This window comes from Apium graveolens, chromosome 5 (genome assembly GCF_009905375.1).
Source record: "Apium graveolens cultivar Ventura chromosome 5, ASM990537v1, whole genome shotgun sequence".
Classification (NCBI taxonomy): Eukaryota; Viridiplantae; Streptophyta; class Magnoliopsida; order Apiales; family Apiaceae; genus Apium; species Apium graveolens.
The window spans coordinates 2127935-2147448 of record NC_133651.1 but is presented as its reverse complement, the minus strand read 5'-3'; the positions used below and the strand labels follow the sequence as shown (position 1 = coordinate 2147448).

The window sequence follows — 19514 nt, the reverse complement described above, 5'->3', positions numbered from 1 at the left end:
ACTATAAGGGAGAAAACGGAGCTTTAACACTGCATCAAGCACAAAAAGGCATAGCATCTCACAGTCTCACACTATACTAGCACCAGTAACGCGCAATACTAGCACCTGGAGCAGTTTCCTTGGTGGCACAAACTCGACTAATCTTTTCCAGAACTTGCATCAAGAATAAACTCTTGGCAGAATTAGTGATTCACCTTAATCAAGCAACTCAAGGATACGTTGCTATAAAAAACTCATAACCACCGAAGAAAACTAACATGACAGCAAAGACCAAAAACAAAGACTCTATTATCAATTTTAATTTACTTCTCAGATTGTCATACTTAATTTATTTATTCTTGTTAATTATCGAAATCAAAGAATGGAGATGCATGGGGAAAAAATTGAACCAGGAGATTGTACAAAACTACAAAAACTTTTTTTAATCCATCTTCTAAATTTTTTTTTCAGTTTTTTTTCTAATGCTATACGAACCAAAAAGACAAAAGTTTGAACTGTGCTCAACTCAAAAAAAACCTCTAAAGATCATTCTCAATGTTAGAACCTATAACTTATCGAACTCTCAAGTTAACACATGCAGAAATATACCCCTTCAAAAGATTTAGGAAGAAAGAGGGGGAAAGTCATCATCGTTCTTGAGGTTCAGAAAATTCTCCGCATCCCTGAAATAAAAGACCAAAACATATGTACATGGCTTTAGGAACACACCAGAATATCTAACGAATCTGCATTTAAACTATGAATTCTAAATGAATTAAACTAGATAATCACCCACCTTCCTTGAATAGCTTTTACTTCTTTGGAAATCTGCGCTGCTGGAGATGCAGGGCTTGAAACAGATGCCAACGACCCAAAAGATCCAAATTTAAGTTCCCATTTTGGGATTGTAGTTCCGTTGCCATGAGTGTTAACAGGCTGGCTGTTCAGATCTTGCTTCTCACAACTTGAAACCGAAGACTGTTCTTTCACAAGCTGGTGGTCACCTCCTTCAAATGTGTTCTTTCTAATAGAATTCGCATCTAATGTTCTGGGGGAAGTAGAATCCACAATGTTGTTGAAGGTGTTTTTCTGCACCTGGCAGCGATTGTCTTGTAACTGATTCCTCCAAGCCTGAGAGGTTCTCTCCCTTGATGAATTACGCTTCTGCAAATTACAATACTAAAATTATTAGATTTCCGTGTAGATAAGGATGGTACTTGTACCTCAAACCAAGTAATCAATTAAAAAAACTTGTGTCCAAAAATCAATAAATATTGAAAAAGTCAAAAAGATACCGGGTGAGGAATGTATGTCCCTGTTCCTCGTGCTTTTCTCCTTTCGACCAGACCAAAACCAGCTGTGGATGGATTAGAATTGTCAGCATGAGGATGTCCAAAAGCTGCATCATTTGAGTTCATTTTCCAGATTACTGGCAAGTACTGGCGGACAGTATCCCAGGGCTTGTTCGGGAAAGGACTAGGGGATGCTAAGAGAGTACTACATTTTGCAGGTGAGGACAATGGAATTCCATGGCAACACTGACCATAGAGCAGACTTCTTATGTGACTATCATAATCCCCACTAAGGTCTGCTAGATTTAAACTTTCAGTGTCATCAATACTGCCATCCAAGGATTTCTTTCTAAAATCAACAGATAAACTTTCTGAGAAAGTATCTACTGGACTAGAGATTGCTGAATCACCAAAATGACCTGCATTGAAGTTTGTTACGAAATAATCACTATTGTCTCTTGCAGGCACTGAAAAATCAGATTCTACATTTGTGTTTTGCGAGAGCAGAGACCTATCTGTAACAAGGTCATCATGTTCCCTTTCCAAGTGATCTCCGGTGGTAACAATTCCCTCTGGATGCACCATCTGTGAAGAAACTGTGCTGTTTGAGAATTTACCCAGCTCATTTTTGGATGCAGACCTGATATTATCTTCCAACCCAAACATATGGTGATCAAAATCTCCGTTGAATTGGTTCAGATGTATGTCGTCATAAGAATAAACCGTAAATGGTAATCTCTCAAGCTCATCACCACATGTATGTGAGGCATTTTGGCGCCCATGCCTCTCTAGAGTGTTCTCGAAGAAATTCTTGATTTCTTCGGCAAGTCTGTCCCTGGGCAACCTAAGAATGTTACCAAGTTTTCGGGCCCCAAACTTAAAGGCACTGCGTATCCGGAAATAGTTTCCTGAAAGAATCAAGCATATATAATTTTCATTTCTTGAAAAACAGAACAGCAAAAAAAGAAGAAACATTCAAGTTTGATCCTTCTATAGATATACCAAATAATGCTATCCATGTCCTGAATTCTCAAAACCAGAATCGTGCTTGAATTTTTTTTTAAAAAAAAATTCAAAGGTGGAAATTGATTAAGATTGTTCAACAAGTGAACTAGATATTTAAATCATCAACGCTAATGATGTGCTAGTATTGTGACATTCATGTATCATAAAAAATATTTATAATTTAAAAACATAGATTAAAGCAAACAAATGGTGGAGAGCTGAATTTACAAATATTCGTGTTATTATCTATGTGGTCACCACTGAGACAAGTGCATGCCGGTACCAAATGATTTAACTAATAATTTTTATAAAAAAAATAAAAAATTAAACACTCATACATTTTCTTATGGAAATACATTAATGTTGGAAATACACTTCCAAGTTGCTCAAGTATTTTAAACCCAGTCCACCTTGCAGCAGGAACTACGGGCTTCAATGCAAAGTAACTCATCAATCAAAAGATGATACAAGCTAAACACTCCAAAAACAACTGACTTTATGATGTACAAATATGCAGCCAACTACAGTTTTCTACATTTGCTTTAAATCAGTTTCATCGTCTTTCAGAATTCAGACCAAATAATTTTCATGAAAAACATAATTACATTTCCTTATTTATCTCATCGAATAAAACAAAAAAGAAAACATTAATCTTGCCACTTACAAATGACTTAAAGGGTATGAGGGAAGAAAGTTACCTACCTCTATTAACACTGCGCCCGAGGTTATTGTTTTCTTTCAAAGGATCAATTATATTAAGATTCTTCTTGGGGAAGGCACGCAAATTGGACTCGGATGATTTCGGTGAAACTGAGAACATGTCCACACAGTTTCTCAGAAATTCTTCACTAAGCACTCGCTCTTCTTCACTATCTGAATTGTGAACTAAAACAAACACAGAAACACATTCTTAAAAACTTACAGAATCAATTTTCTTCTATTATTACTTGAACACAGGTAGAAGAAAGAGACTGAAATACATCATGCGACAAATTCAAACGCTTAGTATTGCTTACCTACTAAATCAGGAAGATAGGAGGTGAAAACTGGACCATTCAAACTGATACAATAGTTCTCCCAATCAAATTGGCTATAATAAACCAAAAAACGGTGAAGAGCCTACAATTGGGAAAAGCAAATTTGATAAGACAACTTGTTTGTGTATTGGTTACACAAAGATTTAAAACATTTAACATAGCCACAAGTAAATACCGCTAGGGGTCCATTTAAGGATGAATTGAACATATGGAATATGTACAGGATCAATGATTCCAAAGCATATGTAGATATAAGACCATGATGAGCGCCCAGAATTCGGCTCTCGTAGTAACACCAGGCCTTTATCAGAATAATACTGTGTTTAAACAAATGGCCTTTCCCAATTACACGATCAACCTGCATTTAATGAATTAAAAAACAAGATTGAGAATGAAAAATATATAATAAAAACATAATCAATCAACTATACGTGCACTACTCCAAACAACTATACGTGCACTACTCCAAATAATAGTCAACAACTCATGCCATATCGGCATATCCTGTCACTACAAATCAACAAAAGTAACAATATTTTCTGTGTTAAAAAATGGTATGAGAATCCTCATAAGGGGAATCGGTCCCTCAAGGCTCCATTTAGGTCTGTACAATCTGTTCAAAGGTATAAATACTATTATATATTGGTACCAAATTGGAATGAAGATGGATACAGAAAAAGAATATAGTTTTCTTAAAGAGGCTGCGTCCGTGGCTGCTTAAAAAGGAATATGCTTATAGTATTTACAGTAAAATCAATTTAAATTAATATTTACATCCACCTGGATGATTTGACATTAAACGTTTCTCAGTGTAGTAGTAGGTACCAGGGACGGAGTGAGGGAAATGGCGAACGAGTGAACGGTTAAGTGGTGGCGGACAGCTCTAAAATTGGCACAAAACTATTAAATATATTTTATTTATTTATTTTAAGAAATTGGGTAATTTGAGGATAAACTAATATAATCCGTAAATTCGCCCCCTCAAATGTGTACTTCTGTGAATGTGTTATAACAATTGTGTCAATTTCAAATTTATTTTTGAAATTTAATGAATTTAAGTATTTAACTAGATAATTTAGAATATATTCAATGACTTTACGTTTTATATAACTAATATATAAAATTTATATATTTTTACTATGTAAGTCGTAAAAAAAATCGCCTGCTCATTGGGTAAAATCTGGCTCCATTCCTGATAGGTATATCCATGCAAAATATATACTGCTTATATATACAGTGAAAGAACAGATACTAGTACATTTAAAATTTTATTGTAGTTAACGAGTTTTATTATTACTGTTATGTAGTTCAGCTTTCAGAAAGGCAATATCAACATATTTATAGATAAAAAGTGTACTAAAACAGTAAAACCTACATTATTTAGTAAAAAATAAAATTGATAGTGTTAAAGAAGCATATGAAACCCATTCATGATGTTTAAAATGTACAAAAAGTATAAATTAATACCTGTTCGAGAAAACAAAGTGTAGAAAGACCTCCCAGCTGATTAAAGGATATATCTATTACAATATTATCTACCAGGCACTTAACTAGCTTGACCTGCAACCAGAGAAAACAGTCACCAAGAGATGAAGGAAAAAAAAGCATGGGAGAAATATAACTTTCTCAACAAATACATAACAGCTTAGAAGGGAAAAAGAGTTGTATCAAGTTGTGACATTTTTCTTCCTCGTTAAAACATTATTGTTTGAAAATATAAAAGGGAAAAAATACTGACACTAGTAAATTACGACCAAGTACATAAGCGAACTAGCATTTAATGCAGGCATAACAAGACAAAAAGAAGGAAGCCCTAAATACTATTTAAAATTTAGTTTAATGCGTTACGATCTTAAATCTTATATACCCCAAGTGCTTAACATAGTATCTTAATTTCTGGTGAGTTAGTTACAGATACGACACCAATTGGAGGTAAACAAGCTAATAGGGTTTGTATTAAAAGTAATTTATTTCCTATTTTAGAATAACAGGAACCACTAAGCGTCAACATATATATAAACAAGGTTCAACATATTTGTGTATAAAACATTTACGTTGTATTTAATCGGCAATGATCCTCTTGGTATTAACCGTTCAAGAATTTGGGTACAGAGATATTAAGTAGATAGATTCTATTTAACAGCAATGGTCCATCTAGGGTTCACCATTCCATACTTAAGTATAGACTTTGGTACAGAACCACGATGGTTTAACATGATACATAACCAAGGTTTTACTCCGTGTTGAACCCCAGCGGCTCTCACGATTAATATTCTTGTTTGGTTTCTATTTAAACCAGACCCATAAGAAACACTAATTTTGTAACATGATAGTATGATACCACAAAGACCACTGCCGTCGATCTGCACTTGTAAAAGTTGCTACTAGCTACAACTTAGGGTTCATCACTTGAAGGAAATCCCGAACTTGTCTCAGTAAGTAGCATTGCTATAACTAGTATCCCAAGTTTGTAATTATTATTAGAAGCACCTCAAGAATCACTGGAAACATTTAAGTGATCCAGGAATAAGAAAAGAACCTCGGCATCAATAAACTGAGTATCTCGGACTTCAAATTCGGCATTTGCCTTTAACTGTTCAGCATGCATGACCGCAAGTACATCACGGCACAAAGAATCATTAGATTTAGGAGGACTCAGAGCAGTCAAGTCAATATCTCCATCAGGTAAGTAAGTCTTCAGCGGAACTGAACCGTACGGGAAAACCTGCAAGTAAAAAATTATATAAGTAATTCAGTACAAGAGATTATCTTCCAAATTACAATCACTTCTATCAGCAAAATGCCGCATATAATCCAATAAGAAAGTTAAAATTCTAGAAGTGAATATTATAATGAACTGCAAAAATGAAAACAAAAATAATTAGAAGAACACCAAAAGATTCAAGCTTGGACGCAGATATGCATATTGCATAGGCCGAAACTGATGAACAGTCCAACAAATAAATTGTTAAAACCAACAAGGCAGGCATACACAAGTTCTAAACAAGATAAATGCATACGGACAATAAAACTCCAAGTCCCACATAACAACAAAACATTCCTTTGCTAAATGACTAGTATAGAACACATAAAACTAGACAAAACATACAGCTCCAACAAATTGTACAACTGATTCGATTCACCAAGCTTTTACGGATGTTTTAATTTGGCATTTTAAACTGATGTAGTAACCAGATAAATCTCTATATCCACAACGGGAAATTTTATAAAACACATTGGGAATTGTACAGAAACAAAAAAAAAAGTAAATACCTTTAATTTTCTAAAAGTAAGTAAGACACCGATGACTGAAAAGCATAATGAGATATACAAGACTTGCTGATCAAGCAGTGGAGTATGTTTATGCAACCTACTTATCCAAGACTGTTTCAACAGTTAAAGGAGGTTGGGCAAATTTATTTCTGACTTCAATTAAGGCTGGCATACCTAGATATTGAAGACGTCAACAGCGGCAAAAGATTATTTCTTGAAAGTATTATGCGATCTTTGTGGTTAAATAGTATGCCTTCCACTAACAAGAAGTAATTAAAGCATGGAAATTTCAGGTTATACAGATTTCTCCACCAAGTAATACCGCACATCAAATTAACATTCTTTGTAAACAAGGGCCGCCTGTACGTAAATTTTAATAATCACTTGTGTACACTCAAAACTATGGTTCAGATTAGCAATTAGGTTATACTCCTGCCACTAACTTTTTATCCCAAACATACACCAAACCAAAATAACCACAAACTTAAAAAACAACAAATCATAACCTTGCCTCCTACATCTCTCCAATTAAAATCACAAATGCTAAGATCAAACACATAAAATGTACACACTTGACCACAAAAAGGTAATCAAACTCATATTCAAACCACAAATCAATAAACACAATTATAAACCTTATCACACACACGTAGAAGTATTAATCACTATCATTCACATATATGCACACATAGACACACATATAAAAACATAAATCCCTATCATTCACACACACTCGAAACTATAATCACAAACACACACCAAGCTTAGCATTATCAAAAACATAATCAAATTCATATTAAAAACCACAAATCAATAAACACATTCATAAACCCTATCACAAAAACACATACACAAGTACTAATCACTATCATTCACATATATGCACTTACATAAACACACACATTGATAAACAAATAGATAAACACGACAAGTAAACACGGGACGTAAAAGAGGAGAAAGCTGAAAAATTAACAACCTCAACGCCGAGATTGCGCCTGATGAGCCTATGAACATAATCAATAACGTCTTTACGCTTCTCCTCAGAGTCATAAGTAGGATGAATACACGCTAAAACCTCATCCCACGCCACTTGCTCAGCTGTTTCCATCACATCTTCTCCGATCGCCGTCGGATCCGGCGGCACACTCCGATCACTACTCGATTCCGATGAGCTAATTGAACTGTTCTCCTCCATCACCACCACCGCCTGTACACAATTCACCTCAATTATGTGTGTTTGTGTGTGTGAAACGGTTACTAGTCTTATTATTATGTGTGTTTGTGTGTAAATTAAAAAAAAAAGTGAAATCGGTGATGTTTTTGGGGAAAAAAGAAAACGTTTTTTGAGTATATCCTTTTGCTTTTTGTGTTGTGTGTGTGTAATTCTGTTGTCTGTGACGCGAGAGAGAGAGAGAGAGAAAGAGATAGAGAGAGATGTCTGTGACGCGAGAGAGAGAGAGAGAGAGATGTCTGTGACGCGAGAGAGAGAGAGAGATAGAGAGAGAGATAGAGAGAGAGCGAGAGAGAGAGAGAGAGAGAGAGAGAGAGAGCGAGAGAGAGAGAGAGAGAGAGAGAGAGAGAGAGAGAGAGAGAGAGAGAGAGAGAGAGAGAGAGAGAGAGAGAGATGTGTGTGTGTGTGTGTTTGAGAGAGAGAGAGAGAGAGAGAGAGAGGGGAGAGAGATGTGAAATGACTTACCAAAGAACGGATATTGAAACCAAATGAAGAGGAGATAAACACGGGGGAGAACACACAATACAATAGCGATAGATTTTCTCACAGGGGACACCTATTATACTAGTACTAATTTTTTAATATTTTATTGTTATTTTATTATTTAATTTTATTGAGCCTGTGTTTTAAACAAAAGATAGTGGTGCACAGTAGAGGTCAAATATAATTAAAAAAAGAATAGAATGGAATTTAAAAACTTTGGATTTTGTGGACCAGATTTAATGTCAGCTAATTTCAGAAAAAGAAAGATTTAATTTCACCTAATTCAAGATTTCTAGTTTGAATTTGGATTCTTTGATTATTGACTTATCTCCATCTAATCTTTTTATAAAAATAAGGACATGTGATATTATTAAAAATTTATGATCATTTTAAGGCCATTTTATGAATAAAAAACTAAAAACTTTTATATGTAATATATCGTACGCAAAAAACAATACTCATAAAAAAATTATAATTTTATATATATATATAGAGAGAGATATTTCTAGAAGTACAGTTGAAACTCGATTAAGTAATAATTGTTAAAGTAATAATATCGTTAAATTAATATTATTTTCCGGTCCCAACATAATACACACAGTGTATTTTTATTACTGATAAAGTTATCAGTAATAAATTCGTTAAAATAATATTTTTTTCTCGATTACAATTCTATTATTTTAAAAAAAATTAACTCTATATGCCCAAAAATAAACGTCTAATATTTTAAAATAATTTTAATTTAATGCTTTACTCTATAGTGGGACAACCTTCAGAAATTCTACTATTTATATTCCAGTGGGACCCAATACATTTTGTCTCCCTTGCAGATTTGGTTGTACTTGTTGACTAATATAGCCATATGGGTTAAGTTTACCCACAGATACATGCAATCTGGACCGTGTAATACATAGGATCAACTGATCAAACAAAAGTGGGCCCTATAAAAGGTGGGGCCTACAAGGTAAGGAGGAGGAGTAGTATTCTTTTTGGAGATTTATCATGTTTTTCGTATTTTAAACTGTTACTCCTTTCGTCCTGAAAATGTTTCCTATTTGTATTTAACACGTTTGTCAATGCACATTTTTAATTGTTAATATTTTTAATTTAGTATTAGTATTAAATATAAAAATTTCATTATATTAAAGTACTCATAAATACGAATTTAACAAGATTATACATGACTATATTTAATTTTATAGATTAGACGTAAATTAATAGTCAATCATTTATCGTGAATATTATCAGAAATCAAAATAGGAAGCATATAACGGGACGGAGGAGAGGAATTATTAAATTTTAAGTTTAAAAGAGTTTGCACTTCTTTGCCGTGAATTGCATCGGGTCCGAATAATGATAGTCACATTTCAACTAACACCGTCAAATTATCTGGAAAGTTAAATTCTCGCAAAAAAATGGAGTATAAATTTAAGCAAACTAGGGAAATAGTCCAAATTAAATTGATCAAAATTGTGATAGACCTATTTTGTGTTTACCGAGTATAATAAGGGATTGTTTTATTCAATCAATGGTATTGGGTTGAAAGTAAAAATGGGGTTAAAATGATAAGGAGAAATGGAGAGTATGGATCAGTTCGATCGATTTTCGGATAAAACTGAAATCCTAATCATATATTTTTAGCATTTAAAATCAAAAATCGCAGCTATCAATCCGGATTCAAATTCAGTTTAAAAAACTCCAATTTGATTATAATTGGTTTGATTTTGATTAAAAATATGATAAAATAAGAAAATGAAAAATAATATACAAACGAGACAAATAAATGTGTACAAGTTAGATTTTAATGTATTTCACCTATAAATTTTCGAAATTAATTATTTTCATTCTGAATGAATGGGCACTTGTAGCCCTTCCAGCAACAAAAATTATAGTAAATCAGTTTGCATTGTCTTGTCCGTGACCCCGGTTCTTTTTCCATTCTCGGTTGACAAATAACAAACTAACATTTATAAAATTCACAATTATAATTTTTTAAAAATTCATAAATAATATTTGATACAAATATGTAAATATAATATTTATTAATATTAATAACTAGTTCGATCAATATTGGTTCGGTTAGAATGTATAATCGGAATCGTGCCATTTTAAAACAATCGATTTTTTATTTTCAGTTTCGATTTTAATTCGGTATTTTGCTCAACCCTAAATTAAGATATCATTTCTGATATCGCATGTTTGGTTAAGTGTGTTTGGCTGAGTGTTGGTGTGGAATAAAAACTAGGGTGCGTTAGTAATTAATGTTAGGGTTTGTGAGGTTCGAGCTTTAATGGTTGTTCTCGCGGTAGGGACTAGTTGTCCTCGCAAGATGCCTATGCATCTTTGTGTTGTAAATAATCAAGTCAAAAATGTAATTTTAAGTTGAGGGGTAGAACCATTTAAATAGAGATGAGTATGGGGATAAACTTGTGTTGGGAGACTTGGTGGACAAGTCTCCTACTTAGATGGTAATTAGGAATTTGTGTCCGTTCTGGACACATATTTTTGCTCTTATAGCCGTATTGGCCCTAGTTCGTGAACAGCTCATTTTCGTGGATCTTGACGACCTCTGTTAGTGGGTCTTGACCGCTTGGGCCGTCTCTAGTCCATTACGAGCCTAGACCAGCCTTGTCTGTATTGGGCTTTGAACAAGAATTCCAAGTGTAATTAATGCGACATTTGTCTTTAGGATGTATTTTCTATCAATATCATTTGCCCCCAAATTTCGGGAATACTACTCGAGTTTTCGTGGAAGTTATAATGATCTATTCACGACTCGGGGTACTTTTGGCCCTTCTTGGGTATCGGCCCTTCATTTGTATCGTCATTTTATCGTAAAGTGTGGAGCGACCTACACATTTACAACGACTTATATAGTATGAGTATACACACTTAAGGCCTTTGCGTAGGCTAACTGAATAGTGTTTGACACTAAACGGTCTTAATCGGGACTAAAAAGTGAGCGTTTATCACCCCTTAAACTTTGTCAAGGTTAATTATAGGGTAAAAGCTGCTAACAGGCCCTAACCGGGGCTAGTCGACCCTAAATGGGGCTAACTTCCATGTATAAGCTGCTAATTAGGCTTAAAATAGCCTAATCTTAAGCTAGAATGCACTAATTGGCCTTAATCGAGGCTAATCTCCCCTAATCGGGGCTAATTTATCTTAATCAGGACTAATTAGGATGCACAAGACACTAATTATCCTTAATTCACACTAATCATGTGCGTAATTAAGTTAAACCACCCTAATCGAGGCTAATTTATCACACGAACCACTAATTACCCTTGATTTAGGTTAATTACGTGTAATATACATTAATCGGTCCTACTCGGGGTTAAATCTCACTAATCATCCCAAATCGAGGCTAAGTTTAAAATCCTGAATTTTTTTAAAAAAATATTGAATTTTTCCAATTTTTGCAAAAATTGGAAAACAAATTTGCAGGAGGGTCACCGGAAAACCTAAAGGACCCCTGGACCATTCTCCCAAGAGGTCTTAGTCGGCCTCACCTCCCCATGTAGGCTGCTCGCCTCCTATTGGTCGGATGGAGCTGAGCTTCCTGCTGACCGGGAGGTGAACGTCCTGATTTTTTTTTTGCATAAACTTTTACTCGGCCTTATGCCCTTCATGTGGACTACTAGGCTTTTTCTGCTCTTGGTCGGCCATTGAACCACCTCCATGGTGGTCCTGGAGCCTCTTGTAGCTTCCCTGTTCTTGTTTCCGTGAACGTTCTGTACTCGTTCTAGTGAACGTTTTGTACTCGTTCTAGTGAACGTTCTGCACTCGTTATAGTGAATGTTCTGCTCTTCACGAAACTTGTTTCCATGGACGTTCTAGTCTTTGCGGACCTTGTTCTCGTGGATGTTCTAACCTTCGTAAAACTTGTTCTCGTTGACGTTCTAGTCTTCACGAAACTTGTTCTTGTTGGGCACTCAATTTTGCAAGAGTTTTCAAAAAAAAATCATATGAGGGCCACCGGAAAACCTTCATGAGTGTCTGGACCAATCCTATAGAAAGTTTTGGTCGGCCCTAAGCCTTTCATGTGGCCTACTCGGCCAAACTTGCTCTTGGTCGGCCATGGATCCACCTCCATGGTGGTCCTGTTCGGCCGAGAGGTGAATATTCTTCGAACTTTTTGTACTCATTTCCGTGAACTTTATGAACTTGTTGTGGTGAACGTCCTACTCTTTTCTGGAAGGCGTTCTACTCCTGTTCTAGTGGACGTTCTACTCTTTTTCTAGTGAACGTTCTACTTATGTTCTCGTGAATGCTCTATTATTCATGAAACTTGTTTCTCATAATGTCCCCATAATTGAGTCGTGGCTCTAGATGGCCATTGATGTTGGATTAAGACTTTGATCTTGCTCTAATCTTCATGGTTTTCACTAATCATAGTGATTAGCATAATTAATCACCGAGTTAAGACTTACTACTTGTGCTTAGCCTCAGCCAAGCTTTTCTTGGAGGATTGATATGATAAGTGACGCTCTGCATCGCTTTATTCGTTTATTGTGTCCTTTCATCGGACTTCTTGATCGTTTTTCCTACAATTCTTCGGTATTTTTTCTAGGGATACCTGCTAACGCGAAGCAGACAGAGTTATAACCTGCTGCAGCAGGTAACTAATCTCCTTTAAAAGAAGATGAGAAGTGCATATTTTCATTCACACTTTCATTTCTCAACTTCTCAAGTTTCAGAAGCTCTCAACTTCTTAAGTTTTTAGAGATGTCTCAAGGTCCTGGCAAGCCCTCCATCTCAGCCAAGGAAGCCATGCACAAGAGAGCTACAATCCGATCATTGAAAGGTATAGCCTTCGTTTCTCCTTATTCCCTTAACCGTTCACTTTGATGGATTCAAGCATAAGAGTGTGCTTGATGAAGAGGACGTTAACGAGATTCAGTCAAGTTACCCCTGGCCTGAATTTATAGAGGTTTGCAAGGCCAAGCCCAACGAGAGGACCTGTAATCTGAGCACCAACAGGTTGTATGTGTACAAGGCAACTCTGAAATTCGGGCTAAGGTTTCCATTACACCCTTTCATCCTGAGACTCCTTGTCGAGTTGAAAGTTCACCCGTGCCAACTTTATCTTAACGGGTGGGCTTTTATTATTGTTTTCATAGTGAGGGGCAATGACCAGGGCATTCCACTGAGTGTCTCAATATTCCGAAGTATTTTCATGTTGAAGGCATCTCCTTCCAATAGGCCATGCATGGTCCTTCTACAACACATACCTCGTGTTCCTCACATTGTGAACACGTATTCCCTTATGATTCCATTCACCATTGGAACAAGAAGTTTGTAGTCTTAGAATGAAAGGAGGACAACTGGGGGGTATATTTCAGACGCGATTTCAGCTGTCTCGTAGACAGTGCTCATTACATTTTGCATCTAGGGATGGCAATCAGGTTGGGTTTTGCAGAATCCATATCCAAACCCGAAAATTTTATCCATACCCGAACCGACCCGAACCCGAGAAATACCCGAAAATAAATACCTAACCCGATCCATCAGATTTCGGATCAGATTCGGGTATACCCGAAACCCGAATTTTTTTTGAATTGGATATTCATACCTGAACCCGAAATCTGAAAATTTGTATAATTATTGATATTGCAAGTGCTTGGGATCAAACACGGGACTTGCAGAGAAAGAGTTTTAAATTGTCATCTTCAACCACTCCACCACATCATTAATTGTGTTATTATATGTATAGCTAATATTTAAAAAAAATAACTCAATTGATACCCAATTTTTTAGATTTATCATTAAAAGATGTTTTGTTAACTTTATAAACTTTATCACCCGTTTAAATGATCGAATAATTATATTTCATTGAACTTTATAATTAGTTAATTTTTGACATAAATATAAAAATATATGTTCTAAAAATTATAGAATAATATGTGTAATGTATATTATATAAAATAATATATGTATAATATTATAATGTGTACTATATAAAATTCTAATATTATATATATAATAATTCAGGGTTTTTTCGGATTTCGGGTTCAGATAGGGTTCGGATAGAGTTTCAAATTTCGGATCGGGTTTCGGATCGGTATACATAATATCCAAATTCAAATCCAAAAATTTTCGGGTTTAAAAATTAAATCCATATCAAAATCCAAATCCAAAAAATTAGGTTCGGTAAACTCAAAATTTCGGGTTTCGGATCAGGTATCCGTCGGATCAGATTATTTTGCCATCCCTACATGCATCTCACGGATGCTGAGCTTTACGACCGTGACCGCATTATTAACGATAATGGAAGAACCCCTTATTGGGAGTTTGTCTCGGAGGCCAAGCTCGTTGATGTCGGCATTAGTAGCCTCTCGAAAGAGGGTATTCATTTTTATTTTATCTCAACTTTAGCTGCTGAGGCCCTGGATGCAATGACTGATAAGAGCGACAAGATTACGGAAAGATGGTTAGGGAAGCAGCCAAGCATGTTAACCGTATTACCAAGGTTCCGGCTTTCCTTGAGGCCTCTGGCTCTGGCAAGAAAAGAGTCAAGGATTTTGATGGAAATGTGAAGATCCCCTGTGAACCTTCACGGGGAATATCTACTAACGACTCAGTGTTCGGGAGCCCGACCCTTTCTCTTGAGTGGTCCAAGAACTGCATTACTCCTTCAAACCTTCTTCACGTCTCTTCGGGTGAGAAGTTGCTCAAGGCCGAGGTGCTAGGGGCTCATGCCTTGTACCAGGTACATCTTAGCTTGTTTAATTTTCGTTCAAGTGTACCCCCTTCATAATTTTCATAAAGTTTTCCCAGTAAGGTCAAGGAAAATCCCCCAGGAGGGCCTGGACCAACCTTAAAGGAGGTCCTGGTCGGCCTTAAGCCCTCCATGTGGCCTACTCGGCTCTTCTTGATCTTGGTCGACCAAGATCACTCTTTGGAGAAGGTCCTGGTCGGCTGAGACTCTGTGTGTTGGGGACTCGACCCTCTTGAGTCTTAGTCGGTCTTGATATCTTAACCCATAACTGAGTTAGCCTTTTTATGACTCTTCTTTGTGTTTTTTTTGTCATGTCACTGCCTAATTTATTGTGTCCTCTACTCAAAACATCAAGATGAGGAGTGACTATGCGGCGTTGCAGATTTTCATGAATAAGATGAAGATCTCCACAGATGAATATGAGTCTAAAGCTCATCAAGCGGAAGACAATGTTGATGTCCTAGAGAAGAAACCTTCCGATGAGATGAAGATGAGAAAGATGGAGTGGAGGAAGCTTGTAGATGTGTATCACAAATCCCATGAGTTTACCCAGATGATGGACGACCATGATGACCAGATGCGCCTCGTGAACCTGACCATAGGATGGCAAAGGGGCGTCAAAGACGTTCATAGCTTGAATGCGGACGTGGTCGATTCAAGCCTCTTCACTTGCCCTTAGGACGTTCTTGTTATGGACCCTTCCGAGAAGGCCTCCGGGTCTGTGGCCAAGAATTCCCGCCAGAGGTCTCAATCTGGTTTAAGTCGTGGGGGTTCTGGTTCCAAGAGTAAGGCTCCTTCGGGAAGCCCCGACTCTAAAGCGGCCCTCTAAGGGAAGATCAGGGAGCCGGTTTCAGGGAGCAACAACTCTTCCTTCGAGGCTGGTTCGGATGAAAATGGTGAGGAAGAGGATGAGGAGGTCGCCTGGGAGAGGGGAATGACGAGGATGATTCTTTTGATGATTGATTGAGATAGCCTTGCATGGCTTTAGATGCCACGTGTGGCTTTATATTAAGAACTTGTTTGTTTGAACTATATTGGTTTATAACCTATCCGTCATTCGGGACTTAACTTGTGATCCTTCGGGATCTTTATTTATGCATATCATTTGGTTTCATTTCATACTTGTCTTTTATTTTCGGCATTTGGTCCTTCAAGACTTGCACTTTTTAGATGCTCGTACTTAAACAAATTGGTAGACAAGATAATGGAAACCAACTCGCATAAATAGATAATATATCTGAAAAATGGGTTCAACCCTTACATAAGATAGTTTCATCGATCTTATTCTTATATCTAATACTAAGTACTAGGAATACGTTATGAATGTCCTAATATATAATAAATCTTCAGGCTTGAAGCGTGCCAGGTGCGGGGTCCTTCATCATCATTCAAGGTCTCTAACTTGTAGGAGCCTCGTCCTAATGTCTTTCTGATATTAAAAGGCCCTTCCCAGTTAGGGGCTAGCTCTCTCCCCGACTCATGACACCTCAATCTTCCTTGAGAACAAGTCTCCTTGCTGAAAGAACCTTTCATTTACCCTTCTATTATAATAGAGGGAGGCTCTTTGTTGATGCTCTGCATTGCGGGCGTTGGCCTTATCTCTGACCTCGTTAATGAGGTCGAGAGCAATCCTCATGTCTTCTTCATTGGTTTCATAAGCTTTGACCCTGGGCGATCCATGGATATTTTCTAGGGGCACCACATCTAAGGCTCCGTAAGCTAACATGAATGGGGTAACTTCAGTTATCACTTTATAGGTGGTACGATACGCCCATAGTATAGGCAGCAACTCATCCACCCAGGTGTTCCTCGAGCGTTCGACCCTTTTATTAAGTCCATCAAGGATGATTCTGTTAGCAACTTCCGCCTGCCCGTTTGCTTGCGGGTGTGCAACCGAGGTGAATCGAAGCTTTATGTTGTTATCGTCGCAATATTCTCTGAACTCTGCATTATCAAATTGTCGCCCATTGTCCGTGACAATGATGCGTGGGATACCAAACCGACATATCACATTTTCCCAGAAGAATTGGGTAATTTGCTTGGTGGTTATTTTTGCTCGTGCCTCAGCTTCAATCCACTTTGTGAGGTAGTGTATGGCTATCACAATGAGCTTCCTATGTCCCAATGCCACGAAAAATGGACCAAGTATATCCATTCCCCACATTGTGAACGAGATGGGTGTGTTGATGAATGTAAGCCTCTCTGGGGGCTGTCGTACTATCGGAGCATGCTTCTAGCATCTATCGCATTTCTTTACATAGGCCTTTGCATCGGCTAACATAGTTGGCCAGTAGAACCCCAATCGAGTTATCTTGTGAGCGAGGGCCTTGCCCCCCAAGTGCTGTCCACAAATTCCCTCATGGGCTTTCTTAAGTGCCTCATCTGCTTCAAGAGGTCTCAAGCACTTCAAGCATAGAATAAAAAATGACCTTTTGTACAGAAGGCCTTCAATCAACGAATATCTAAATGTTCCTTAAAGGTTGGTCCATAAGGACTTCGATCTTGTAAGCCTGAAAGTATGGTTTCAACTTCCTCGAGGTTGTGATCATGGCAAGCGCAAACTTCTCAGTAGTGGAATAGTTCAATTTCGCTCTATGGAGTACTTTACTCACATAGTAGACGGGCTTCTCGAGTTTTCGTTCTTCCTTTATCAGTACGACACTCACGGCTTGTTCAGAGACCGCAGGGTATAAGTAAAGGATGTCCCCCAGACTAGGTTTGGCCAACAACGGGGCCTCAGTCATATACTTCTTCAGTTGTTCGAAGGCCTATTGGCTCTCAGCTGTCCACTCAAAATTCTTCACCTTCTTCAGGGTTTTGAAAAATGGTAGAAATTTGTCTTCAGACTTAGAGATGAACCTCCCTAGAGCTGTGATTCTTCCGGTTAGCTTTTGAACGTCCTTAATGGAGCGTGGTGACTCCATATCTAGGATGGCTTTGATCTTATCGGGGTTGACCTCGATTCCTCTCTTCGAGACCATGTGACCCAAAAATTTCCCAGACCCTACACCAAAAGCACACTTGGCGGGGTTCAACATCATCTTGTGGTGTCTTAGCACTTCGAATGCCTCTACGAGGTGATTAATATAATCGACCTTGGATAGGCTTTTGACTAATATGTCATCAACATAGACCTCCATGGTCTTCCCAATTAGATGGAAAAATATCTTATTTACCAATCTCCGGTAGGTAGCTATTGCATTCTTAAGTCCAAAGGCCATAACAAGATAACCAAAGACACCAAAGTCAGTTATGAAAGATACCTTGGGGGTGTCATCTTTGTGCATTTTGATCTGATTATAACCGCTGAAGTCATCCGTAAAACTCAGTATCTCGTGTCCAGCGGTGGCATTGATCGGAGTATCAATCCTTGGTAGGGGTAGCAGTCCTTAGGATAAGCGTCATTCAAGCCAGTGAAGTCGATGCACATTCTCCACTTCCCATTAGCCTTTTTGACCATTACGAGGTTGGCCAACCACTCAAGGGATTACACTTCCTCAATGAATCCAGCTTCTAGGAGCTTCTCGACCTCCTGTTTAATGGCTTTTAGCCTATCAGGGGCATAAGTTCTCTTCTTCTGCTTCACGGCCTTCCGAGTTGGATCATTTTCAACTTGTGAGTTATAAGGTTGGGTCGATCCCAGGCATATCATCTGCCGTCCAAGCAAACACATCACTGCTCTTTTGTAAGAAAGTTATCAATTGGCTTTTCCAGGTTTAAGGAGTCTGGGGGAATTGTTACTAAGTCCTTTGCTGGTTTTCCTCGAAATTCTTCATTCTAACGGACATCCATGTCTTTTATGGGGAGGACCTGCCCCAAGTTCCATCGGGCCTAAGTGCTGCAACATAGCAACTGCAGGACATTTTCTGATCTCCTCTTGTCTCACCGACACCGTTTCTAGTTAGGAACTTCAGTACCATGTGGTAGGTTGAGGTCACGGTCTTAGACACATGGATTCCTGTTCTACCCATGACATCGTTATAAGTAGAGGCTGCCTTAACAACCTGAAAGTTTAACATTTGCGTGGCCTCCCTGGGCTCTTCCCCAATAGTCACGGGAAGTTGTATAGCTCCGTCGACTTGGCATTCCACTTGATTAAAAACCCGTGTATGGGTGCGTCGGATGGAGTCAGTTAGGAATCATTGTAGATCATCCTTAGGAACATGTCATGGAAAAGAATATCCACGGAAGCTCTATTGTCCACTAGGTACCTCATGACATGAAAATTTCCAATAATTGATACAATGACTAAAGGATCGTCCTGAGAAAATTTCAAACCTTCAAGGTATGGGTTACCGAACTCAAGTGTCATCTCCGACTTGGAACGCTTAGACTGTTCTACGACTATACTTTACCTCCCTCGCATAAGCTTTTCAAGAGTTCCTTGTAGTCCCAGCTACTGTCGGACCTCCTAAGATCATGTTGATTACCGGCCCTCGGGGCTGTGGGTTACGATCCCTGTCATTACATCTTTGATCGTCATCTTTTCAATC

The 19514-nt window shown here is 37.6% G+C and overlaps 1 protein-coding gene across 1 annotated transcript; it reads right to left on the bottom strand.

The window, feature by feature from the left end:
• Nucleotides 1-396: 396 nt before the first annotated feature.
• LOC141661928 (uncharacterized) lies at nucleotides 397-8340 on the bottom strand. Its single transcript, XM_074468956.1, has 10 exons — nucleotides 8283-8340; nucleotides 7563-7793; nucleotides 5853-6038; nucleotides 4781-4873; nucleotides 3489-3671; nucleotides 3293-3395; nucleotides 2979-3161; nucleotides 1275-2179; nucleotides 776-1143; nucleotides 397-662 (listed from the first exon to the last, which is right to left on the bottom strand). Exons 2-10 carry the CDS (start codon nucleotides 7779-7781, stop codon nucleotides 602-604), a joined length of 2301 nt encoding a protein of 766 aa, XP_074325057.1. The 5' UTR covers nucleotides 7782-7793; nucleotides 8283-8340; the 3' UTR covers nucleotides 397-601.
• Between the last annotated feature and the right edge of the window lie 11174 nt (nucleotides 8341-19514).